A 27690-nucleotide genomic window follows, 5' to 3' on the forward strand; every position below is an offset into this window, starting at 1 on the left:
TACACAAAGAAGATTTGCATTTCGGTCATGCACACACTTAGATGCGTGTTCTTAAGTCCCCACAACTAATTACCTGAGATTTGTAACTATCCACCAGCCCTTCGTAGCGTTTGATGGAGACTTTCAGCTGCTGCATCTCAGACTGAGCGAACGTCAGCTTCTCCTCCACAACTGACATATTGGCCTTATTATGTTTGGAAAAGAAAAAGCATTCAGTCTGGGGTTTGTACAGGTCCACGTTTAGAAATAATGAACTGGTCAACTACTTTGTGGACACACTTACAAACTTCAGGTCTGCCTTATGATAGAGCATCTTGCGTCCATACAACAGAGTAACCCAGGGGTGTAACAATAGGACCCTTCTATGATCTGCGCTGGTTATTGTGTCTTTCAAATGTGTGCCACTCCAATCTTTCAGTAGGTGAACTGAAAACATTTTACTGAGACAAGGTCAAATATGAATCGTTAAGCTGCTTTATTTTACAGACTGCAAGTCTGTAAACGGGTACAGTTGCATAGAGGTTATGCTACTGGACTATAGTAATCCAGAGGCCTGGACGCGAGGTCAAATCCCACCACGGCAACTGGGGAATTTAAAGTCAGTTAATTAAATAAATCTGGAATAAAAAGCTAGATCAGTGATGGTGACCATGAAACTACCGGATTGTCGTAAAAACCCATCTGGTTCACGAATGTCTTTTAGGGAAGGAAATCTGCCGCCCTTATCCGGTCTGGCCTACATGTGACTCCAGACCTACAGCAATGTGGTTGACTCTTAACTGCCTTCTGAAATGGCAGCTCAAGGGCAATTAGAGATAGGCAATAAATTCTGGCATTGGCAGCAACACCCACATCCGAGGAACAAATAAAAAAAAATGTAGTTAACAGTTGTAATAAAACTGCACCTCAATTCAACTGACTTCCCTCCCTTTATTGGCAAATGAGACAAATAAACTGTATGCCCTGTCCCTTTCATGGGCTGACTTTTTTTGGCAATACATTTCATTGTAGACAACTTCTAATGGCTAAAACTGAACTTCTGGCTCCAGACCAAGGCAGGCTCTCATTTAAAACCCAGATTCCATGATCGGAAAATGAATAATTTCAGCAAACGTTCTCCTAGCTTCTTTGCAATAGAGCTTTGAGTAAGGGAATACAGCACCTTCATCGTCTCATTCTCCAGTTTGATGCTGGTGTTTTCCGAAGACATCTTGTGCAGTCTGCTCATCAGTGACTCCAAGTCTCCTCGGGCCTTGTCCTCCACATGATGGGTTTGGTCCAGCAGATCTGCAAGGCGGCTGCCGAAAAGAAAATGATCCGCATTTCACTTAAAAGTCTATGTGCTCCCTTCTAGTGCACAAAATTCAATTTCTGTGGTCCTGACTTTTGGTCACGCGGGGTCCACATTGAAAATGCCTGTGTAATCGGTTAGAATGGGAATTCGCTATGTAAACAGATCTTGATGATTCAGTGGTTACAGGTTGCAGCCACTAAGTGCTATTGTAACCACCTTATATCCTGTACCATTGTATACGCTCAGCACTGCCACGGGAGATCCACGAGCAAAGGACAAGGAATCTCTTATGATAGAGTCTAATTAAAACATTAAAAACACATAGTTCAGTGTTTACAGTGCAATTTTAGCAGTACTGCACGATCACGGAACTTCAGTTGGGTTCCAACATGACTAGAGGAGAGACTATTGCACAGATTTGACAAGTATCATTCCTTTGTGTTTTCAAAACAAGGCTTAAAGGTGACTTGGGGCCCTGTTGTATCTCCTGAACATTTTATAAACTCAGTAGTGCTTATGCAGTATTAAGACAATCCAATCCACTTGCTCAAAAACACTTAGCAGAGAAGCACTGCACAAAGCTGTAAGCAAGCGCGTGCAGAGTTCTCCCCTCGAGTGAGAGAACACCACTCGAGCTAGACAGTATAAACAAAGTTCTGCCTGGCTGCAATTGATAATGGAAGTACTGGTCTCAGTATAAATGCACTTTTTGAAGTAGAATACTCCGCAAAAGTTACATCAGATTAGTAATATTGAACTCCAGTGCAGTGCTGAGGGAGCGCTGCAGGGTTGGAGGTGTTGTCTTTTGGAGGAGACGTTAAACTGAGGCCCCGTCTGCCCTCTCAGGTGGATGTAAAAGATCCCATGGCACTATTTCGAAGAGCAGGAGAGTTCTCCCCGATGTCCTGGACAATATTTATCCCTCAATCCACATAACAAAAACAGATTATCTTGTCATTATCACATTGCTGTTTGTGGGAGCTTGCTGTGCGCAAGCTGGCTGCCATGTTTCCCACATTACAACAGTGACTGCACGCCAAAAGTAATTCGTTGGCTGTAAAGTGCTGAGACATCCAGTGGTCGTGAAAGGCACTATATAAATGCAAGTCTTATTTTACACTACTGGTTTTTTTTTTTCCAGCTTTCTTACTTGTTCAAGACTGAGATCTCAATTTCCAGCTGACTCTTCTCTTTCGTCACCTTGTTATGACAACTTCTCCACGTCTCAACCGTTGTCAGTGCATCTGCCAACTGTGTTTCCTATAGAAGAGCCAATCAAACAAGGTTCATGCTGGAACTGACATTTTATTTGGATTTCCACAAAGCATTTGATAAGGTGCTACATAAATGCACAAGATGAAAGCTCACGTGGTTGGGGGCAACATATTAGCATGGATAGAGGATTGGCTAACTAACAGAAAGTCGGGATAAATGGGTCATTTTCCAGTTGGCAAACAGTGACTAGTGGGGTGCCGCAGGGATCAGTGCTGGGTCCTCAAATATTTACAACCTATATTAATGACTTGGATGAAGGGACCGAGTGTAATGTAGTCAAGTTTGCTGATGATACAAAGATGGGTGGGAAAGCGAATTGTGAGGAGGACGCAAAAATCTGCATAGAGATATAGACAGGCTAATTGAGTGGGCAAAAATTTGGCAGATGAGGAGTATAATGTGGGAAAATGTGAGGTCATCCACTTTGGCAGAAATAATAGAAAAGCAAATTATAATTTAAATGGAGAAAAATTGCAAAGTGCTGCAGTACAGAGGGACCTGGGGGTCGTTGTGCATGAAACACAAAAAGTCAGTGTGCAGGTACAGCAAGTGATCAGGAAGGCAAATGGAATGTTGGCCTTTATTGCAAGGGGGATAGTGTATAAAAGCAGAGAAGTCCTGCTACAACTGTACAGGGTATTGTTGAGGCAATACCTGGAGTACTGCGTATAGTTTTGGTCTTTAAGGAAGGATATACTTGCATTGGAGGCTGTTCAGAGAAGGTTCACTAGGTTGATTCTGGAGATGAGGGGGCTGACTTATGAAGATAGATGAGTAGGTTGGGTCTATACTCATTGGAGTTCAGAAGAATGAGAGGGGGCTCGACAAGATAGATGCAGAAAGGATATTTCCACTCATAGGGGAAACTAAAACTAGGGGACATAGTCTTAGAATAAGGGGCCGCCCATTTAAAACTGAGATGGAGAAATTTCTTCTCAGATGGTTGTAAATCTATGGAATTCTCTGCCCCAGAGAGCTGAGAAGGCTGGGTCATTGAATAGATTTAAGGCGGAGATAAGACAGATTTTTGAGCGATAAGGGTGTAAAGGATTATGGGGAGCAGACAGGGAAGTGGACCTGAGTCCATGATCAGATCAGCCATGATCTTATTGAATGGCAGAGCAGGCTCGAGGGATTAAATGGCCTACTCCTACTTCTTATGTTCATATAACATTTTACATCTTAAATAAAGCAACTGAGAAATAATATAGCCAAACATCCTACACTGAAACACATTGTTCTGGTTACATGGGCTTGGCAGCTATATTTTCTAAATTGCATCAACTAGTGTTAATGGAACTGGAGACAAGATAATGAATTTGCATTAATTGCGGGTGTTTGTTGGTCAAAGTGAGGGATGTTAATACCGGATATGGAACTCAACCAGTGCAAGATCTCTAGGGTCACTAAATGCAGGGTAAAGCTCTAGCTCCTCTGCCCCAATGTGTCTCATTACCTCAAGCAGCCATGTTTAAAGATGAGGAGACTCTTCACATTTATCTTTAGGGGTGCAGGGCACCATATTCTACCTTTCATTATCTCCCTCAAGCAACTGAGCGCTGCGCATGCTTGCTATATAATCAATTTTAGAAACCAATTGAACCAGCTAAGGAGTTAACTGCATTTAAAATATAATTAGGAGATATACTAAATAAACTCAGGATAAAATCCCTGGTCCGGATGGATTATATCCGCGCATTTTAAATGAATCTCAGGAAGAAATAGCAGAGGCTTCACTACACATATTTAGTAATTCTTTAGAAAAAGGTGTAGTGCAAGAGGACTAGCGGATAGCTAACGTAATACCTATATTTAAGAAGGAACATAGAACATGTCCAGGGACTATAGGCAAGTCAGCTTAGCATTGGTGGTCGGAAAAATAATGAAATCCCGACTAAAGGAGAAAATAAAAGAACATTAAAAACGAAAAATAATAATAGTCAGCATGGATTTCAAAAGGGAAAGTCTTACTTGACCAACTTCATTGAACTTTTTGAATAGGTTACAAAGAGAGTAGACAGGGTAATGTAGGAGATGTAATTTACCTAGATTTTCAAAATGCCTTCGATAAGGTATGACATAATAGATTAATGAGTAAGGTCAGGGAATGCGGAGTCAGGGGACACAGAATGGCTAGCTAGCTTGCTCCAAGCAGAGTATTGGGTAAAGGATAGCTATAGAGTGGCAGAAGGTGGGAAGTGGTGCTCCACAGGATCAGTGCTGGGACCACTATTATATCACAATTTATATTAATGATTTAGACTTAGGAATCAAAAACACAATTTCTAAATTTGCGGATGTTTCGATCGCCCGGATGGGTCGGAGAGGAATTTTCCCAGATTTTCTCCCTCCCCCCCCAAATTGGCCTGGGTTTTGCCTCTCCCAGGAGATCACATGGCTCTGGTTGGGGTGGTGTGTCGAATGTTTCAGTGTAAGGGATATCGCAGTTGTGTGGGACTGACTGGTTGGGCCGGATGCTCTTTACCTTTCTGCCATTGTTCATTGTTCCTAGCTAGATTTATATGTAACCTTCAGGGTTGCTGACCAAGGGCCGTGCGGCTCTTTGTCGGCTGGCACGGACACAATGAACTGAAATGGCCTCTTCTGCACTGTAAATTTCTATGTTTCTATGACACCGAATTTGGCCGGTGGTGGGGGGGAAAGAAATAGCGAATACTGAGGAGGACTGCAACAAATTACTTGCAGAATGATATATAATTGGTAAATGAAATTTAACGCAGATAAATGTGAGGTATTACATTTTGGTAAGAAAAATAGGGAGGTCACATATTATTTGGAAAATAGGAATCTAAATGGGGCAGAGGAACAAAGGGATCTGGGAGTACAAATACACAAATCACTAAAAGTATCGACACAGGTTAATAAGGCCATAAAAAAGGCAACCCAAACACTAGGGTTTATTTCTTGAGGGATAGAATTGAAAAGTAGAGAAGTTATGCTGAATGTGTATCAAACCTTGGTTAGACCACATTTGGAGTACTCTGTGCAATTCTGGTCACCATATAATAAAAAGGATAGAAGCACTGGAGAGGGTGCAGAGAAGATTTACAAGGATGATACCAGAAATGCGTGGGTACACCTATCAGGAAAGGATGAACAGGGTGGGTCTCTTTTCTCTTGAAAAGATAATGCTGAGGGGTCCTTAAATTCCTGAAAGGTTTTGATAGAGTGGATACAGAGAGTGTTTCCACTTGTGGGGAAGAGCAAATCTAGAGGCCATCAATATAAGATAGTCACCAAGAAATCCAATAGAGAATTCAGCAGAAACTTCTTTACCCAGAGAGTGGTGAGAAAGTGGAACTCACTACCACAGGAAGTGGTTGAAGCGACTAGTATAGATACCTTCACTGGGAGGCTCCACAAGCATATGAGGGAAAAGGGAATAGAGGGTTATGGCTGATAGGGTTAGATGAGGAAAGACGGGAGGAGGCTCGAATGGAGTGGACTAGTTGGGCCAAATGGCCTGTTTTTATGCTGGATATCCTACATAAATTCTAGGTACCTTGTCGATGAGCTGGGCATTGAGTAGCTCAACTGCATCCTCACTGCGTTCTGCTCGCTGCTTCTGAGCCCTGGTGGCTTTCTTCAAGGCTTCTTTGTCCCTGTCCCCTTTCTTTTGAAACAGCCTTAATTGCTCTGTCAGGTAGTCCGCCTCTCCCTTCTGTTGAGAAATGGTACGCTCCAAATTCTGAAGGAGTAAAATTAGAACAAAATGAATTGGTCCAACTGGAGACCATTTACTAAAGACAAGAGTAAAATCAAAAATAAATCACGTAATAAGGTAAAAAAAAGAACTGCATTTATATAGCACATCACAAACCAATTTTCCTTGTAATTTTTTTTGTCCCTTTAAGGTGCTACACGGGCAATTCAAAATACACGGTTTTTACATTGAAATGGTGGCAAGCCGGCTGCAAGGGTTCCCTGGAGCAGTGTGCACATTACAGGGAACATTGTTCAGCACATCTCTCAAACATCTCAAATGCATTTCACACACAATAAATACGGTTTTGTAGTGCAAAATATTTAATTTATTTATAGAGGCAAACACAGCAGCCATCTTACACAAAGTAAGATCCAACAAACTGCAATGAGAGGATTGATTAATCTGTTTTTAGTGTGTTGCTGGAGGGAGGAATGTTGGCCGGATCACTGGGAGAACTCAGAATCATAGAAATTTACAGCACGGAGGGAGGCCATTTTGGCCCATTGTGTCCGTGCCGGCCGACAAAGAGCTATCCAGCCTAATCCCATTTTCCAGCTCTCGGTCCGTAGCCCTGTAGGTTACGGCACTTCAAGTGCACATCCAAGTACTTTTTAAAAATATGGTGAGGGTTTCTGCCTCTACCACCCTTTTCAGGCAGAGAGTTCCAGACCCCACCACCCTCTGGGTGAAGAAATTTCCCCTCAGATCCCCTCTAAATTTGCTGCTCTTCAAATAGTGCCACGAGATCTTGAATGTCCACCTGAGCAGGACAGACAGATGAGGGAACGGTGTATGACCTCATCCAAAGGATGGCAGCTCTGACACATGGCACCCCTCAGTACTGCATTGGAGCATCTGCTTGGATTATGTACTCGAGTCCCAGAGTGGGGCTAGGTAAAGTGTTACTGCTCAGTAACAGTGTTATGTATCTGCACTGTACATTACTCTCAAAATAAAGTTCAACTGATAGTAGGTCTAGATGTTCCACACTCAAAAATAAAGACACCACTTGGAACAGCTTCCAGTGGCTTATGAAAAAACTGCCTTACCAGCAGCAACACCATGGTTAGTCACATATTAAGCCAATGTTAATGTTAAGTGGCATCCTTATGCCCAGCTTAATAACTGTAAACTACACTAAAGTAAACAAAAGTTAAACAGGAATGGGGTTGTCATTGACAGGCCAAAAGAACAAGTCTGAACATGCCACAGAACACATACCAAACAAACAAAAGATAGGATAGACCAACAACTGTGAAACAAAACATAACATTTCTGGCATTGCCAGGTGACCGTTTCCACAAATCAAACACAAGATAATGGAATTAATCGAATCAGGGTCAATAAAACAAAACTGGAGAACATTTTGGTATAGTTTTTTTTGCTGTTAAATGTTAGTTTCATGGTGTTGCTCATGGTCAGTTTGGGTTCTGGAGCACGACTGCAACATTTGGACAGCACCTCCGATATTTCAGTAATCCTTCAGTCTAGAATTAGCCTGAATTAGGTCCTTAAATTGTGGCATGAAGCCACAAGCTCCTAAGTCAGAAGGGGAAGAATGCTACCAACTGAGACAAGCTAACAAACCCAAAAGAGAACCGGAGAAAAATGCACAAGTGCAAACGTACACTCGGGGCAACGTCCCCTTCCACTCCACCCCCAAGGCGCGTGGTCACGCACAGGCCGCTCACCAGCAGTTGCTGCTGGAAAAGATACCATGCAGCAAAGTTAAAGGGACCACGCGCAGAAAAAAAAATTAGAAGGAACATTGCCCCGGGGCAGAACGGATTTCTTTTGAATTTCAGTTTTGCCATGTGAAAATTGGGAAAAGACAACGGTGATTACCTTGATCTGAACGACCATTCGGTTGTTATCTGCCTCTTTGCTGCGAAGCTGTCCTTGTAGATGGGCTCGAGTGGTTTCAAGTGATTTGGAGAATTCTGCTGCTGCACGAGCATTGTCCTAAAGGAGGAAAACAAAGTGGCCCAGTAACTAAAGCAGCTGATTGCTCAGCTCCCACTACGCAACCTTAGATCAAGGGCTGCTCACCAATGGAACAGTTTTTTTTCCCCGTATTTCGCAACGCAACAGGTGACGATAAGGCTGTAGATCTCATGAATTGGACCCTGCTTGTTGGTGGGAGCACTGAACAACTTGAAATAAACACTAGGGCCCCTGAGAAAAGTTACAGATTATCCATAGCCCAATGAAACTTCCAGTCCGTCTGGCTCAGCAAGGTGACGTTAACTCAGCATCTGAACTTCTGAGAGTTCTACACGACAACATTGGAGCAGATTTACTGTGCGTATCCTGCACAAGACATTTTGGATTGATACAGAATCACGGCGTGTCTGCGTCAGCTCGTGTTCATGGCACTAACAGAGGTTTGTCACGAGAGCAAATCTTTATAATCTTGCAGTGGATGGACAACCTATAGAAGAGGCTGCACACCAACTCAGACCAGGGCATGACCATCCACTTAACTGCTCGTAACAGCTTTAAACCACACAATGTCCAGGAGCAGGAGATATTAACAAAAATTCTGCTAACGTCTCCCTTCGTTCTTTTAGTGACCTTAATTTAATTCCCCTGAATTATAAACGCACTGAAATAGTTTTCCCTGAGTTACCTCATTAAAACCCCTCCATCACGTCTCTTTATTTTAGTCAAAACTGCCCCAGTTTCTCTAGTCTCTCAATACAAAAGCCTCTAATCCCTGCTATTGTCTTGTTCAGTCTCTTCTGTGCCCTCTCCAAGGCATTCAATTACTTTCTACACAAGCTCTCACTTGGTCAGGGGTGTGACAATAAAAGCAGCGATCACTACGGATGGACATTTTCCAACACTTCGATTCTATTACTTTGTCAGTGCAAAGTCTGGGAGGATTGTGCACCCGACGACTTAACAGCAAGATATCTCAGCACCGAGACCCATTAGTAGCATCGCTTTAAAGTTGCTTTTTGTAACATTGAAACATAGAAATTAGGTGCAGGAGCAGGCCATTCGGCCCTTCGAGCCTGCACTGCCATTCCATAAGATCATGGCTGATCATTCAACCTCAGTACCTCTTTCCTGCTTTCTCTCCATACCCCTTGATCCCTTTGGCCGTACTGCTGCACTGCCATCGTTAGTGCCACCGGGCCCCAAGATATGGATCCCTCGCAGTTGGCGGTATCCAAAGTAAACTTGCTGATTCATTAAATCTGGCTGCCAGGAAGACCCAATTAAAAAATAAACTGGTCTTCCCCGCCGCGGGCCTTAGCGAATCTGGCATTTTTACTGACACTGGCTGTGTGTGTTGGGAACCAGCAATGCTAGAACGGCCCTTTAGTAGCTCAAGTCTCCTGGAAAACTGCTCGGATAACAAAACTCGCACAATCCTGAATTCTTCTTCAGCTGCAATTGTTCCATAGAATTTTAGCTAAGTTCACTTGAAATTGAAGCTGTATTGTATGCACAAGATCACCTTACTCTGTGTTTACAAATTATATGTATTCTCCATAGCACCTCAAGAGGAGCAGAGACACGGAAATCGTGTGGCATAGCTTCTAAACGGAAGAAAACCTTGCATTTCCAAAGTGCCTTTCACAACCTAAGGACACCGGGGAAAACTCCCCTGCTCTTCTTCAAAATATAGTGTCATGGGATCCCTTATGTCCTGAGCGAGCAAGATGGGGCTTCGGTTTAATATCTCATCCGAAAAACAGAATCACTCACTGAATGTAGCTGCAGAGGTATTCCCAAGTCCAAACAATAATTTTCTGGGGAGGTTCCGTATGTGAATTTGGAGGAGAAAGGAAGGAGAAGTGCAGTACGCCTACATCACCTGACTGTCCTCACTCTTTTAGAAGAGAGTGTTGCGGTGGCAGTATACGGGCGTCACTGAAGGGAAGGGTGCAAAGCAGCTCCTGTGACTGGCACAGGAGGAAGATAGTGCAGGGGTCCCCTGCTGTCACCCCCCCTGCAAAACAGATACACCGCTTTGAATACTGCTGAGGGGGATGACTCATCAGGGGAGGGCAGCAGCAGCCAAGTTTATGGCACCGTGGCTGGCTCTGCTGCACAGGAGGGCAGGAAAAAGAGTGGGAGAGCGATAGTGTTAGGGGATTCAATTGTGAGGGGAATAGACAGGCGTTGCTGTGGCCATAACCGAGACTCCAGGATGGTATGTTGCCTCCCTGGTGCAAGGGTCAAGGATGTCTCGGTGCGGGTGCAGGACATTCTGAAAAGGGAGGGTGAACAGCCAGTTGTCGTGGTGCACATTGGTACCAACGATATAGGTAAAAAAAAAAAAAGGGATGAGGTCCTACGAGACGAATTTAAGGAGCGAGGAGCTAAATTAAAACTTAGGACCCCAAAAGTAGTAATCTCGGGATTGCTACCAGTGCCACGTGCTAGTCAGAGTAGGAATCGCAGGAGAGCTCAGATGAATACGTGGCTTGAGCAGTGGTGCAGCAGGGAGGGATTCAAATTCCTGGGCATTGGAACCGGTTCTGGGGGAGGTGGGACCAGTACAAAACGGACGGGCTGCACCTGTGCAGGACCGGAACCGATGTCCGAGGGGGAGTGTTTGCTAGTGCTGTTGGGGAGGAGTTAAACTAATATGGCAGGGCGATGGGAACCAGTGCAGGGAGACAGAGGGAAACAAAATGGAGACAGAAGCAAAAGACAGAAAGGAGATGAGTAAAAGTGGAGGGCAGAGAAACCCAAGGTAAAAAACAAAAAGGGCCACTGTACAGCAAAATTCTAAAAGGTCGAAGTGTAATAAAAAGGCAAGCATGAAAGCTCGGTGCCTCAATGCGAGGAGTATTCGGAAACCAGGAGAGGGCTCTGAGCTAGTTAGAGTGGGTGAGAGCTCAGATGAACAGGACCCCAAGAAAGAATGCAAAAGGCAGGAGGCAACAGAGCAGAGTAGCACTGGGGTAAGTATAAACCACAAGGTGATAGGAAGGGACAATATGTATGAATATAAAGGGGCTGCAGGAGGGGTCAAAACTAAAAATCATGGTTTAAAAACTAGTATTAAAACACTCTACCTAAATGCACGCAGCATTCGAAATAAAGTAAATGAGTTGACGGCACAAATCATTACAAATGGATATGATTTGGTGGCCATTACAGAAACGTGGTTGCAGGGTGGCCAAGACTGGGAATTAAACATACAGGGGTATCTGACAATTCAGAAAGATAGACAAGAAGGGAAAGGAGGTGGGGTAGCTCTGTTAATAAAGGATGATATCAGGGCAGTTGTGAGAGACGATATTGGCTCTAATGAACAAAATGTCGAATCATTGTGGGTGGAGATTAGAGATAGTAAGGGGAAAAAGTCACTGGTGGGCGTAGTTTATAGGCCCCCAAATAATAACTTCACGGTGGGGCGGACAATAATCAAGGGAATAATGGAGGCATGTGAAAAAGGAACGGCAGTAATCATGGGGGATTTTAACCTACATATCGATTGGTCAAATCAAATCGCAGGGGTAGCCTTGAGGAGGAATTCATAGAATGCATACGGGATTGTTTCTTAGAACAGTATGTTACAGAACCTACAAGGGAGCAAGCTATCTTAGATCTGGTCCTGTGTAATGAGACTGGAATAATAAACGATCTCCGAGTAAAAGATCCTCCAGGAATGAGTGATCACAGTATGGTTGAATTTGTAATACAGATTGAGGGTGAGGAAGTAGTGTCTCAAACGGCGTACTATGATTAAACAAAGGGGACTACAGTGGGATGAGGGCAGAGTTGGTTAAAGTAGACTGGAAACACAGACTAAACGTTGGCACAATTGAGGAACAGTGGAGAACTTTTAAGGAGCTCTTTCATAGTGCTCAACAAAAATATATTCCAGTGAAAAAGAAGGGTGGTAAGAGAAGGGATAACCAGCCGTGGATAACCAAGGAAATAAAGGAGAGTATCAAATTAAAAACCAATGCGTATAAGGTGGCTAAGGTTAGTGGGAAACTAGAAGATTGGAAAAATTTTAAACGACAGCAAAGAATGACTAAGAAAGGAAAGATAGATTACGAAAGTAAACTTGCGCAAAACATAAAAACAGATGGTAAAAGCTTTTACCGATATATAAAACGGAAAAGAGTGACTAAAGTAAATGTTGGTCCCTTAGAAGATGAGGAGGAGGATTTAATAATGGTAAATGTGGAAATGGCTGAGACTTTAAACAATTATTTTGCTTTGGTCTTCACAGTGGAAGACACAAAAGCCATGCCAAAAATTGCTGGTCACGGGAATGTGGGAAGGGAGGACTTGAGACAATCACTATCACTAGGGAGGTAGTGCTGGACAGGCTAATGGGACTCAAGGTAGATAAGTCCCCTGGTCCTGATGAAATGCATCCCAGGGTATTAAAAGAGATGGCGGAAGTTATAGCAGATGCATTCGTTATAATCTACCAAAATTCTCTGGACTCTGGGGAGGTACCAGCGGATTGGAAAGCAGCTAATGTAACGCCTCTGTTTAAAAAAGGGGGCAGACAAAAGACAGGAAACTATCGGCCGGTTAGTTTAACATCTGTAGTGGGGAAAATGCTTGAAGCTATCATTAAGGAAGAAATAGCGGGACATCTAGATAGGAATAGTGCAATCAAGCAGACGCAACATGGATTCATGAAGGGGAAATCATGTTTAACTAATTTAATGGAATTCTTTGAGGATATAGCGAGCATGGTGAATAGAGGTGTACCGATGGATGTGGTGTATTTAGATTTCCAAAAGGCATTCAATAAGGTGCCACACAAAAGGTTACTGCAGAAGATAAAGGTACGCGGAGTCAGAGGAAATGTATTAGCATGGATTGAGAATTGGCTGGCTAACAGAAAGCAGAGAGTCAGGATAAATGGGTCCTCTTCGGGTTGGAAATCGGTGGTTAGTGGTGTCCCACAGGGATCGGTGCTGGGACCACAACTGTTTACAATATACATAGATGACCTGGAAGAGGGGACAGAGTGTAGTGTAACAAAATTTGCAGATAACACAAAGATTAGTGGGAAAGCGGGTTGTGTAGAGGACACAGAGAGACTGCAAAGAGATTTAGATAGGTTAAACGAATGGGCTAAGGTTTGGCAGATGGAATACAATGTCGGAAAGTGTGAGATCATCCACCTTGGGGGAAAAAAAAACAGTAAAAGGGAATATTATTTGAATGGGGAGAAATTACAACATGCTGCGGTGCAGAGGGACCTGGGGGTCCTTGTGCATGAAACTCAATCCCAAAAAGTTAGTTTGCAGGTGCAGCAGGTAATCAGGAAGGTGAATGGAATGTTGGCCTTCATTGCGAGAGGGATGGAGTACAAAAGCAGGGAGGTCCTGCTGCAACTGTACAGGGTATTGGTGAGGCCGCACCTGGTGTACTGCGTGCAGTTTTGGTCACCTTACTTAAGGAAGGATATACCAGCTTTGGAGGGGGTACAGAGACGATTCACTGGGCTGATTCCGGAGATGAGAGGGTTACCTTATGATGATAGATTGAGTAGACTGGGTCTTTACTCATTGGAGTTCAGAAGGATGAGGGGTGATCTTATCGAAACATTTAAAATAATGAAAGGGATAGACAAGATAGAGGCAGAGAGGTTGTTTCCACTGGTTGGGGAGACTAGAACTAGGCAGCACAGCCTCAAAATACAGGGGAGCCAATTTAAAACCGAGTTGAGAAGGAATTTCTTCTCCCAGAGGGTTGTGAATCTGTGGAATTCTCTGCCCAAGGAAGCAGTTGAGGCTAGCTCATTGAATGTATTCAAATCACAGATAGATAGATTTTTAACCAATAAGGGAATTAAAGGTTACGGGGAGCGGGCGGGTAAGCGGAGCTGAGTCCATGGTTAGATCAGCCATGACCTTGTTGAATGGCGGAGCAGGCTCGAGGGGCTAGATGGCCTACTCCTGTTCCTAATACTTATGTAATGTGGAGGAAAACATGTTTGACCTTTCTGTGTGAGCATTTGCCCAAACATAAATGGTGGTAAAAACCAAGAGGAGCTACACCAATTATTAGTCACAAGAAACCATTCCTGAAACCAGACGTACGATTGAATACAACAGAGTATAAAGAGAAAACAGTAAGTTCGCTTCAGTTGCTAGTTATGCTATTTATTCCTCCCCATCAGTGCCCACTCACCTTTTCTGTTCGATACTGAATAAGGAGCTGGTCAATCTGATTTTCAATCTCCTGCAACTTCACTGCCAAGCGCTAAAAAGTAACATTAAAAAATTTAATTCAGTTTGTGAGATTGAAGAATCAACCATGGATTCTGCATACCTGTGTATGTGGTGCAATAACCTCCTACCCAAGAGATGACCAGTTTTCCTTCAAGTCCTTGTTTTACATATTTGAAAAGGTACTATTTATATTTAAATGTATATAAAATGTGTGCCATTTAGGACACAAAGACTGCCTACTTCCACCTCCATGATATCACCCATCTCCGTCCCTGTCTCAGCCCATGTGCTGCTGGAACCCTGATCCATGCTTTAGTTACCTCCAGACTCGACTATTCCGACGCTCTCCAGGCCGACCTCACATCTTCCACCCTCCATAAACCTGAGCTCATCCAAAACTCTGCTGCCCGTATCCCAGTCCCACTCATGCACCACTCCCATGCTCACCGACCTACAGTGGCTCCGGCAATGCTTTGATTTAAAAATTCTCATCCTGGTGTTCAAATCCCTCCATGGCCTCACCCCTTCCTATCTCTAATCTCCTCCAACACTACAACCCTCCGAGATCTCTGCGCTCCTCCAACTCTGCCTCTTCATTCGCTCCACCATTGGTGGCCGTGCCCTCGGCTGTATAGGCCCCAAGCTCTGGCATTCCCTCCATAAACTTCTCCGCCTCGTTCTCTCCACCTTCAAGATGCTCCTCAAAACCTACCTCTTTGACCAAGCTTTTACTCACCTGTCCTAATGTGTCCTTCCTTGGCGCAGTGTCTATTTTTGTGTGATTACACTTCTGTAAAGTGCCTAGGGATGTTTTACTAAGTTAGAGACACAACATAAATGAAAGCTGTTGTATCTAACCTCAAGTGTGATCACACTAATTTTGTCATCCTTGCTAATTTTTTCCCTCCCCTCCCAAAGGCATCAATTTCTTCACGGGAGTCCTCCTGTACCTCACCCTTGTATTCGGTGTTCATGTGTGTGCCTTGGCAGGATATTTGAGCATAGGAGACATCATAGCTGAGCATAATTCATGCATTCGTACACAAATACGCAAGGGATTATGCAATAGTGGAACTCCTGAAAACCATAGAAAATAGGTGCAGGAGTAGGCCATTCGGCCCTTCGAGCCTGCACCACCATTCAATAAGATCATGGCTGATCATTCACCTCAGTACCCCTTTCCTGCTTTCTCTCCATACCCCTTTAGCCATAAGGGCCATAAGGAATTTTATTTCACCTAATGTAGCTATTATTGAGAGCACAACCCAAAATATTACACTTTTGTGAAACAGAGAACGGTCCTGGTGAAGATCTCCCCCCGTGAACTGCATTACCAGGCTGCAATCAGCCCAACTCACCATGTTTTCTGCTTCTGACTGGGTCAGCTTTTCAAGGAGCATTTCCTTATGCTCAGACAGCCTCAAGGCATCAGTCTGTTAAAAAATCAAACGGGAATTAAACCATGAACCTCTCAACATGGAGCACTATCCAACCACATCGAAATATCTTAACCAAATGGCCCAATGTTGATTTCTGCCAGTACTTTGTGAACAGAATATACTGCAACAATCATATATGCAAGTTGATGAAAACCTTCTTGGAATTAAATAAAAATGTTTTACAAAAGAAAAATCAAAACATTACAATATAGCTTCATTTTAAAAACTGTCTGACCAACTTACAGGTCCTCCCCAGCCCGGTTCCCACACACAACTGTCTTCTCACCGTCTTGAAAATCCCCACAAAATTTATGTGCAACCGTTTGAGAAGTTGGGAGCCCCATGTACAACTTTATTACATTCCCTTTCTATTGGATTTTCTGTCCTTAACCCTGCCGTCTTGAAGACAGTGACTTGTGCTGTTTTATGGATCTCTTGGCAGCTGCAGTCCTCTGGTGCTTTATCCAAATGCCTAACCCTCCCACTGGAATCTTGGCTTGGTGGAGGGGAATACCACAACAGAACAGAACCGAACATTGCCCTCACCTACATCCATACATATCGTGGTCACTGGACAACATTCGGTAGTGATTGAATCCCTTTCTAACCCAAGGGCACCCCTCTTCTAGTCTAAGCCTGCCCCCCCCACACCCCCTTCAACCCAAGGCCCCCCCCCCTCCCTAGCCCAAGGCCCACCCTCCCTCTAGCCTCCCCCCTTCTAGCCCAAGGGGGAGATCAGCCAGCAGCATAGACTGAAAATGGAACTGAAGTTGGGGCATGCCTGGTCTGTATGGCTCAGTGCTTCTTACCACATTGTCCAACAGCCACTTGTAATCAATTAAAAGAAACTCATTATTTCAAACTCCGATGGCTCATTTAAAGAAATAAAAAGGAAGACTTGTATTTATATAGCGCCTTTCACAACATCACGACATCTCAAAGCACTTTACAGCCAACAAAGTACTTTTGAAGTGTTGTCACTGTTGTAATGTGGGAAATGCGAAAGCCAAATTGCCCACAAATAACAATCTGATAATGGTCGGATAATCTGTTTTTAGTGATATTGGTTGAGGACATTGGGGAGAACACTCCTGCTCTTCTTCGAATAGCGTCATGGGATCTTTTACGGCCAGCCAAGAGAGCAAACGGGGCCTCGATTTAAAGTCTCATCTGAAGAACGGCACTTCCTCAGTACTGCACTGGGAGTGTCAGCCTAGATTTTGTGCTCAAGTCCCTGGAGTGTGTTTTCTGATTCAGAGGTGAGACAACTACCCACTGAGTCACAGCTGACAAGAAATAAATAAATGCAACCTTGGATGCGGTACCAGGAGTATCAAACCATTAGAAATAATTATCTAACTCCAAACAAGTGAAAAACCAAAGAGAAAGCTTTCCTAATTGAATGTAACTACAGAACAGAATTAAAATTACCTCGGGCCTGTTAAAACCTCACCTCCTGTGTGTGCTGTTCCTTCAGTAGCTGCCGAACCACTCGATTTGTTGCATCAAAGGTTTCCAGTTTCTGCATTAGCAATTCCTTCTGCCGTGATAGCAGGTTACTTTCCGACATAGATATCTGCTTCTCCTTAAAGTAAAGAATATGAAGTTTAAAGGTTGCACATTGGAAAAATGAGGAGCAATTTATTTGGAGGAGGAGGCCCACTGAGAAATGTAGTCCTCTTGCACCTCTCATGCAGTTTTCTCCTTCCTTTCCCCCTCCATAATGACAGTCAACATTAGAAATTTGCACTGAGAAAGTCACAGACCCAAGTCTACTTCCAACTGTTTCTTGGCAAAGTCCAAAAGTGCACTAGTGCTCAAGGTTACTGCAAGCTCTTACTGAAGCATTCAACCTTTTAGGGGAAATAATTTTTTCCCCGCAACCAAATTGCTCTCTATTTATTCTTCCTCATCTTCAAACTGAACCATAGCCTCGCCCACCCTTCCTCGGTGATCGCCTGTAATACACTCCCTCATGCATCTTCTGGTATCCTGCTCCACAATTGGCAGCCGCTCTATCAGACATAATTTCCCTAGCCTCTGGAATGCCCCCTTTAAAACACCTCTCTCCCAGCTTTCAAAAGCCTCCACATAGCCATTCACTTCAACCATTGACCAAACCCATACTTTATGTTCCACCTCTCTCCTGCTTGGTGTCCCTTGCCCCATGGAGTGATCAATCTTCCTATACAGGAGACACTATAGAAATGTAAATTGGTAGTTGAAGTGGACATTTTATCATTCATATTGTACCAATATAGTAAAAACATCACGCAACGTTTTGTTGGTGATAAAGTTGCATTGCCGAGGCTGCCTTTGGAGTCTTTGTTTTGCTCTTGTTGCAGGAAAGATGGAGAATTATTGGAGAGCACCCAGAAGGGGTTACAAGCAATATTCCCGTTCAGCTGTGCAGAAGTTTAAATGGGCTGTCCACCCAAAAAAAGTTTAGGGGACATTGGTTACAAGGCTGATTTCTGAATTTAGAGGGCTGACTAATGAGGTTGCCTATCTTGAGATTTTAACCTTGGAGAAGAGTCCCTCTAGTCTACCCTTTTCAAACCTCCTATTAGGTGCCATTCTGTGATTCTCGAACTAATAGTCTTGTATCCAGTTTCCAAATTCACCCAATTCAAACATAACCTGCTCTTGTTTTCTGTTTCACTACACTGCTGTTAATCTGTTCAATAATGATACAACCCTTTTATTGAGAAAAATATTACTTAAATTCCCTATTCTCCTTTGACAACCTTAACATTAAACTGTGTTCTCTCATCCTTGAATCCTGCATCCAGTTGAACTTTTGGACGTCTAAAATTCTCCATAGCTGTAAAAATCAAAGACTTCAATCAAGTTCCCCCCTCACCCTCCTCTTCTCCAAGGTTAAAATCTCAAGATAGGCAACCTCATTAGTCAGCCCTCTAAATTCAGAAATCAGCCTTGTAACCAATGTCCTCTAAACATTTTTTGGGTGGACAGCCCATTTAAACTTCTGCACAGCTGAACGGGAATATTGCTTGTAACCCCCTCTGGGTGCTCTCCAATAATTCTCCATCTTTCCTGCAACAAGAGCAAAACAAAGACTCCAAAGGCAGCCTCGGCAATGCAACTTTATCACCACCTCTTGGGTTCACATTTTACTTTCTTTCTTCCCTGCCTGAAAGCAGTGAACACATTCATTTGCCTGTTGTTGGGTTAGCCAATCAGATAGCTTGTCCATTTCTGTCTCCATAAAATAAGCCAACAATTGGACTTTGACAATCTTGATAGTGAATCCACTGAGCCAGTCTCCCAGGAATACTCACCGCCCAGTCAGTGAAAGGGTCAGCCGTGGTCTGGTTGTAACCAGGTGCTTTTCAGGACCATCCTATTACTACTGAGGGGGCAAGACTTAAAACATATCCATCCTCTTGGACTGCAAGAAACAAAAGCTCCTGGGTGATCATTGAACCAGCAGGTTCAACTTCAAATTTGTTCACGAAAATAACTGCTGACATTTTCCTTTGTTTCCCCCTTGACCTCAAGCTCAATATAGACTTAATGCTGTGTGTTTCAAATTTCTGGAAAGCACTGATCTAGCAGTAAAGTCTAATTGAAGAAAAATATTGAAATAAAATAGAAATTCACAGGAGGTAGATCAACATGCAACGAGCAAAAAAAAAAAGAAAAGACTTGGATTTATATAGCGCCGTTCACGACCACCGGACGTCTCAAAGCACTTTACAGCCAATGAAGTACTTTTGGAATGTAGTCACTGTTGTAATGTGGGAAACGTGGCAGCCAACTTGCGCACAAGCAAGCTCCCACAAATAGCAATGTGATAATGACCAGATCATCTGGTTTTTTTTGTTATGTTGATTGAGGGATAAATATTGGCCAGGACACTGGGCTCTTGCTCAAAATAGTGCCATGGGATCTTTTATGTCCACCTGAGAGAACAGACGGGGCCTCAGTTTAACGTCTCATCCAAAAGATGAAGGGTCATGGCCACAGTATTAGCCTTTTCTTTCCAGCACTTTTATTTCAGACGCTCAAACAATCTTATCGAAACATACAAGATTCTGAGGGGGCTTGACAGGGTAGATGCAGAGAGGATGTTTCCCCTCGTGGGGGAATCTAGAACTAGGGGGCATATTTTCAGAATAAGGGGTCGCCATTTTAAAACGGAAATGAGGAGGAATTTCTTCTCTCAAGAGAATTTCTTTGGAATTCTCTACCCCAGAGAGCAGCGGAGGCTGCGTCCTTGAAAATATTTAAGGTGGCGATTAATTGATTCTTAAACGGTAAGGGAGTCAAGGGTTATGGGGAGCAGGCAGGGAATTGGAGTTGAGGCCAAGATCAGATCAGCCATGATCTGATGGAATGGCAGACCAGATTCGAGGGGCCAAATGGCCAACTCCGGCTCCTATTTCTTATGTTCAGCATTTGCAGTTCCCCATTAGCAGCATGGGGAGTGCCGGGGTGATGGGAAGTGACTGTTTAAAAAGACTGCAAAGTACAAGTTAAAAAGATCAACGGAAAATTACACTCACCATGCGCAGTTGACCGATGGTACTGCGCAGGGCTGCAACCTGCTTGGCTGCAGCTGCTCCGTCCAACTCCGCCTCAACCAGCTTTTTCAACAGGGTGTCCTTATCTTTCCGCCAGTGCTTCTTTTCCAAGCTGTGAAGAACAACAGGCATTTTGATGATGCTTGTTATGTGCAGGAAGCTGTCTTCAAATGTATTATATTGAGGACAAAAGAGTGTTGGGGGGGGGGGGGGGGGGGGTGTGGAGGGGGAGAAAGGGAAAAATGGAGCTTTGATTAAACAGAAAGGTTTAAGGTGGCAAAGTGGAGGAAACTGGACAAAGGACACGAGTGTAACAGCGGAGTGAGTAGCTACCAACTGAAGAGGAGGCTCTGGGTAACGAGGAGAAGCCCAGTGTTCGAAGAGCAGTGGGCGAATGCAGTGATACAAGGCAGGAGGAACATGGATGGGGCAAAGCGAGAGAATTGAAAGCAAGGATTTATTTTGAAGTCACAATGGCAGGTGGAAGAAGCGCAGCGTGTAAAGGATTTAACGGAGTGAGGTTGTGGGCTACAGCATTTGAAGTTGGAGAAGGGGTGAGGTAAGGAAGCTGGGTGAGAGAGCGTCAGAGCCTCGGGATGACAAAAGCATGAGCCATTGTGTTGTGAATGAGGAGGGTGGAGGAAAAATACAGATGGGGCAGAACACAACACAATGCAAGAATGTACAGGACCAGAAAAGGCAATTGTGGCTCATCTGGTCACCCCCAGTATCGAGGAAATATCATTTCATATGATCCATCACACTCCTTTACTGAATTTTTCTCCATGTACTTATTCAACTCTCTCTATAATAATGATCAGAAATGTACACAGTACTCCAAATCTAACCGTATCAACACTCTCTACAAACTCAATTGCTTCTAAGTTTTGTGGTCGTTATGCAGCCCAAGGTCCTATATGCCTACCTTGCTGACACTCCACACTACAGTGACGGCTTCAGCGTCCATTCGTATCCCCAAATCTCTGCCCTGTGGAATACCATCCAGCTTATATTGCCAACGTTATTATCCTTTCCTAATATTAGTTTGTATTTGTTTAAACTGTTAAATGACATTTGCCATTCATCAGCCAATCTAACCCTGGTTCTTCTGTATCTGAACAGCCTGTTCCCTGCAGTTTGCAGTCCCTCCCAATTTGGTATCATCTGCAAACCTGTGGAGTTTCATTTCTGACCCCACTTTCAAGTCATTTGCGGTCATTGTAAACAGAAACAGCTCCGACACTGATCCCCGAAGCACCCTGCGAGTTACTTACTTCTACGCTGAAGCTACTCCACATACAACCAGTTTTTGCTTCATCGGCTTCAGCCAATTTATTTCAGGAGCACTCCACCCATGCCATGCCTGCCAACCTTGGGGACCAACCTCTTGTGACACTGTCTGAAAAGCTTTGCTGAAATCTAAATAAACAACATCCACTCGAGTTCCCCATGTCTACAAAGGTTTTTTTTAATCCCCTCGAAAGTACGCCACAATCTACATCAAGCATGATTTGTCTCCCACGAGCCATGTTGGCTCTCTCTCATAGATCTGTATTTCTTCAAGTTTGTCATTCATTCAACAAATGGAAAAGAAAATCGGGCGGGTGTAAACCGACTGCCGTTTCACTATCGCTAAATTCACACTTTTACCAAAGACCAATTTCCCACCCCAAGTGTCTTCATTTTGGATTGCTCAGTAGCTCAGCAATTATACCATTAGCCTTACAACTGTATGATCAGAACTTTAAGTCTGCTGAGGCCAATCCCCCCCCACCCCCCACACCAAAGGCAACAAATACATTTGTATCAGTTCTTAGCTGGATTGGTTAAGTTGTCCACCTCATTATAATAGATCATGGCAGCCAGGGAGTCACCTTGATCTATGTTGCCCAACTAGATATATCTCCTGCTCCATCAGAATCATAGAAAATTATGACACAGAAGGAGGCCATTCGGCCCATCGTGTCCGTGCCGGTCGAGAAAGAGCCACCCAGCCTAATCGCACCTTCCAGCACTAGGTCCATAGCCCTGTAGATTACGACTCTAAGTGCACATCCAAGTATCTTTTAAATATAATGAGGGTTTCTACCTCCAGCACCCTTTCAGGCAGTCGGTTCTAGATTCTCACCACCCTCTGAGTGAAGAAAGGTTTCCTCATCTCCCCTCGAATCATTCTACCAACTACTTTAAATCTATGCCCCCTGGTTATTGATTCCCTCTGCTAAGGGAAATAGGTCCTTCCTATCCACTCAATCTAGGCCCCTCATAATTTGATACACCTCAATTAAATCCCCCCTCAGCCTCCTCTGTTCCAAGGAAAACAACCCAAGCCTATCCAATCGGGGCGACATTTGTGGATACCCTTCCAGCTGAGGCAGGTTGCATTGGAGGCAGTTCAGAGAAGGTTCACTCGGTTGATTCCTGGGACGAAGAGGTTGTCTTATGAAGAAAGGTTGAGCAGGTTGGGCCTGTACTCATTGGAATTTAGAAGAATGAGAGGTGATCTTATTGAAACATAAGATTCTGAGGGGGCTTGACAGGGTAGATGCAGAGAGGATGTTTCCCCTCCTGGGGGAAGCTAGAATTTGGGGGCATAATTTCAGAATAAGGGGTCACCCATTTAAAACAGATGAGGAGGAATTTCTTCTCGGAGGGCCGTGAATATTTGGAATTCTCTACTTACCAAAGAGCTGTGGAGGCTGAGTCACTGAATATATTCAAGGCGGAGATGGAGAGTCAAGGGTTATGGGGAGCGGGCGGGGAAGTGGAGTTGAGGCCAAGATCAGATCAGCCATGATCTTATTGAATGGGGCTCGAGGGGCGGTAAGGCCTACTCCTGCTCCTATTTCTTATGATCTATTTTGCCCAACGACAGATATAGCTCCTGCTCCATCAGGGTGACATGCGTGGCCTAGAGTGGGTGCTCTTCCAGCTGAGGCAGGTTGCGTGAAGGAGAGTGTGCTCGCAGAAGCCAAGGAGGAAAAGGGGACAATGAATTGTAAATTTTGGTACCAGGAAATATCTGGATCTTCTTTCATCATCTCAATGTCCCTTTGGAGCAGCTCATTCTTGTGCTCTGTAAGGACCAGCTCCTTGGTGACCTCAGCTAATTCCTCATCTTTCTCTTCAATCAACCGTTTGGACACATTCAGCTCCTCCTCCCGCTGCTCCAACAGGTGGTTCTTCTTCCTCAACTCCACCTACAGAAACAATGGCTACAATTAGGATTCTCAAGTGGGAATCATGAGAAAAGTGACAAAGATCATTCGAGGCCTCGGGGGAGTAAGTTGCAAAAATGACTCGCGGGTGACTGAGATTTTTGCTGCAGAGCAGTGAGAAGAGAAATTAGAAGTCGGAAGTTTACCTTCATTCCCTCTCCCCACAGGGATATTAGGGATATGAGGGACATTACTGATACAGTTGACAGTTTTAAAAAGGAACTGAATCAATCCCAGTCAAGAAATGGGATTGAAGGCAGATCGGTTTGTTGTATACAAGGGTTTAAGAGTATAGAGGTTTGGAGTTGGATAAGGAAGATGCAACAGAATTCAGCTTCTATAATCAGCAATTCTGAGTCACTCCAGGGACTTGAGCACATAAGTCTAGGCTGACACGCCCAATGCAGTGCTGAGGGAGCACTCACTGCACTGTCGAATGTGCTGTCTTTCGGATGAGATGTTAAACCGAGGCCCCATCACCCTCTCAGGTGGACGTAAAAGATCCTATTTCGAAGAGCAGGGAAGTTATCCCCGGTGTCCTGGCCAATATTTATCCCTCAAATCAACATAACAAAAACAGATTATCCGGTCGTTATCACACTGCTGTTATTGGGAGCTTGCTGTGCGCAAGTTGGCTGCCGCATTTCCCACATTACAACAGTGACTACACTCCAAAATTACTTGATTGTCTGTAAAGTGTTTTGAGACGTCCGGTGGTCGTGAAAGACGCTATTTAAATGCAAGTCTTTCTTTTTCTTGCCTCCGACTCAGAAGGTTGTGGTTTCAAGCCGCACTCTTGAATGCATAATCTGAGAAGGTGCTACATTGTTGGATCTGCTGGCCGTTAGAGGAGGCATTAACCTTGTCTGTCTGTTCCTTTTTACACAAAAGATCTCATGGCACTATTTAAAGAGAAGATAAATCTGCTGGTGTGTCGGACAACATTCCTCCCTCAAACAACGTGACCAAGAACAAATTAACTGGTTATTCATCTCATTACTGTTCATGCGATGTTGCAATTAAAATGGCTACCTAAATAAAAGTGTCTGCACTTCAAAGCAATTCATTTTGTGAAGCACTTTGAGACTCTTCGGAAAGATGTGATGGATGCAATGGTGTGAAGGAACTGAATTAATAGAGCTGATGGTATATTACCCAATTTATTACCATCTTTTTGAATAGCATCTCGACAGTTGATAAATCTTACTTCATTTTTTAGCGATCCCACTTGGTTCATAAGACAGTCAATTTTCTTCTCGTACTGATTCATCTTTCCATGTACAGCCTCCTCATCATCTGTGGAGAGGTCACTCAGGTGAAGTGTGGAATGGAATTTCTCAGTGTCAATCGGAGTTATATCCAGTCGATGGGTTGGGCCCTAGAACAGAAGTAGCATGACAGCAATTATTACCTATAGTTGTCAATTACCAGCCTCTATTCCTGACATACGGTCAAAACATACTGGCAGTTGTTTAAATTATTACCAGCTCTGGGACAATATTTTGTTAAGAGCGGAGAGGCCCTGGAAATGTAATATTCTTTTAAAAGTAACAAATTAGCTCAGCCTGAAGCCAGGTCTGTGCCTCCTCAAAGGTCCCACCAGGTTCATCACCCCTCCGCCTGAAGGCATCAAGTACATTTTGGCGTGTGGTTCTACAGGCATCCTCCACTGCCTACCCCAAGTGGCCAATCTTCACATCAGTCTAGACAGTGTTTAGAGCTATTTTACTGAGGCCCAGAAGAGCCGAGGACCCAGGGGCAGCACGGGCCTGCCCACACTGCACTCGGTCCGTGCAGCAGAGCAGGACTCCGGTCATCCTGGTTAACCCTTGCCACTGGATAAAGGCCTAGCTCTGTCAAGTCTGTGTGGCAGCTGATGTGCAACGGTCACCACACGTTAAAAAAATCCACGCACAGGCATCTTCCATCCCCTCAACTGGAGTTCAGCACTGGAACATCGGGTCCTTCATTGAAACATCAGTGAACTCTTGTGAAAGCAAGTCATCCTCGTTCGAGGGACCGCCTATGATGATGATGATTGCAGAAGCACCACAGCTAAACTCAATCGTATCTTCACCTAATGTCCCCCAAGGTGCAATCCCAATTGGATTCACAGACACTGAAAGAATAGGAGCCATGGCCAAATTTCCCCATCACATTCGGAGTGCGGAGGCCAATCGTTGCTAACTCAGCACAGACCAGAGACTGAGGCTGGGACCATCCTGGTTTTTACGGCTCAGCTATTCACTGGCTTAAGGGCAGCCATTTTTTGTTATTAAAGTTCAAGTTTTTAATTCTCCTTCAGCTCTTTCCTCCATCTCACTAAGTTTCCATGGTACCAGATATGAACTTCTCCCAATACTGCTCTCTTACTGGGCTCTCACTGCAAGTGTAAGTAGGTGAACATTGGGTAGGCAGAGGTGAGCTCAGCGGTGATGCTTCTGCAGTGAATTAGCCCATTAACACCATCAAGTGCCAGGAATTGACTCCTCAGATTTTCTCTGTATTCTTGAGGGAAAAGGGATACAGTTCTGTTCAGCATCACCCACCAAATGAAATCAGGAAAGTACCATGTAGCATGTTAAAGCCACAGGCCAGAATGAACTCATTGCACAGTAAAAGGATATACAAATGTGACAACAACAGCGGGTCAGACACTGGGTATTCTGCGACAAGTGTCTCACCTCCTGACTTCCCAAAGACTTTCCACAAGGCACAAGTCAGGAGTGTGATGGAATATTCTCCACTTGCCTGGATGAGTGCAGCTCCAATATAACTCAAGAAGCACGGCACCATCCAGGATAAAGAAGCCCACTTGATTGGCACCCCATCCACCACCTTCAACATTCAAATCCTCCAACACCAGCTCATCGTGGCTGCAGTGTGTACCATCGACAAGATGCACTGCAGCAACTCGCCAAGGCTTCTTCGGCAGCACCTCCACCATCTAGAAGGACAAGGGCAGCAGGCGTATGGGAGCACCATCAGCTGCAAGTTCCCCTCCACTTTACACACCATCTTGACTTGGAAATATATCACCGCTCCTTCATCGTCGAACTCCTGGAACTCCCTCCCCAGTTGTGGGAGCACCTTCACAAGGACTACAACGGTTGAAGGCGTCAGCTCATCACCACCTTCTCAAGGACAATTAGGGATGGGCAATAAATGCTGGCCTTGCTAGCAATGTCCACATCCCGGAACGAATTAAAAAAAACAGACTAGCATTAGCCTACCCAATCTATCATATACCTATACAAGTCATGCTTTTGAAATACTGTGTGTTCACTGGAAGAGGGAGAGGCTTTATTTAGAGTGTTGTGGGAAACTGAGTGGGACAACAGGAAGAGCAGAGAAATACTTATAAGCAGCAATTACATTAAATGGGTGCGAGATGGCCTTTTCTAGAGGCTCTCGAACTATTCATCTTTGGAGTCAGATTGACACCAGACTTACGTGAAGACTTTTCTGTCACTGTGAAGCAGAAACTACAGTATAACTGCCATCTTTATTACAAAAACACAAACATGGCCAAAGAATCTTTGGTACAAACCTCCCATTTGTAGCCAACTTCCCTTATTGACGTTTTGCCTGGTGGAATCCACGGGACCTTGGCCTTCACCTTACTGGTTGCTCGTAGGTTGCCGCATTCCCATGCTCCTTTCAGCCTTTGCTACACATTAAAAAGGGGAAAAAGTTAAACAGCGCAGTAAGTTGTCTCATTTTAATCGAGGACATTTTGTCCAAGAACAATCCTTTGCAAACTGCAGTCTGCTGGCGCAGTTATTGGCTGGAGAAAATGGTGCAGACGTGAAACTACAATTGTCATTCAAAATAACAAGTGTCATGAATACCGATTTAAGTAAAAGAAATGCAATTTCTGTTAATTAAATAAATTTCAATCTTAAAGAGACGGGGGTGGGAAAGGAAGAAGAGGAGAGAGTGAGTATGAGATAGGTAGACTCAGAACGTGCACAAGTAGGCAAGCCCACAAGGCAGCAGGTGAGAGAGACACATGGACT

At 44.1% G+C, this 27690-nt stretch overlaps 1 protein-coding gene across 4 annotated transcripts in view; it reads right to left on the reverse strand.

The window, feature by feature from the left end:
- Positions 1-27690, reverse strand: part of odf2a (outer dense fiber of sperm tails 2a) — a 101916-nt gene that overhangs the window by 61802 nt on the left and 12424 nt on the right. For all 4 annotated transcript variants that reach the window (XM_070863700.1, XM_070863699.1, XM_070863698.1 and 1 more), the window contains 12 exons: positions 27222-27341; positions 24879-25049; positions 23466-23653; positions 20436-20565; positions 17360-17491; positions 15826-15900; positions 14427-14498; positions 8142-8258; positions 6093-6278; positions 2445-2554; positions 1163-1298; positions 74-184 (listed from right to left, as the gene is read on the reverse strand). In XM_070863700.1, the coding sequence (XP_070719801.1) occupies positions 74-184; positions 1163-1298; positions 2445-2554; positions 6093-6278; positions 8142-8258; positions 14427-14498; positions 15826-15900; positions 17360-17491; positions 20436-20565; positions 23466-23653; positions 24879-25049; positions 27222-27341 (1548 nt within the window). The remainder of the gene's footprint in view (positions 1-73; positions 185-1162; positions 1299-2444; positions 2555-6092; positions 6279-8141; positions 8259-14426; positions 14499-15825; positions 15901-17359; positions 17492-20435; positions 20566-23465; positions 23654-24878; positions 25050-27221; positions 27342-27690) is intronic.

The sequence above is a fragment of the Pristiophorus japonicus genome, chromosome 20 (assembly GCF_044704955.1).
Source record: "Pristiophorus japonicus isolate sPriJap1 chromosome 20, sPriJap1.hap1, whole genome shotgun sequence".
Taxonomy (NCBI): Eukaryota; Metazoa; Chordata; class Chondrichthyes; family Pristiophoridae; genus Pristiophorus; species Pristiophorus japonicus.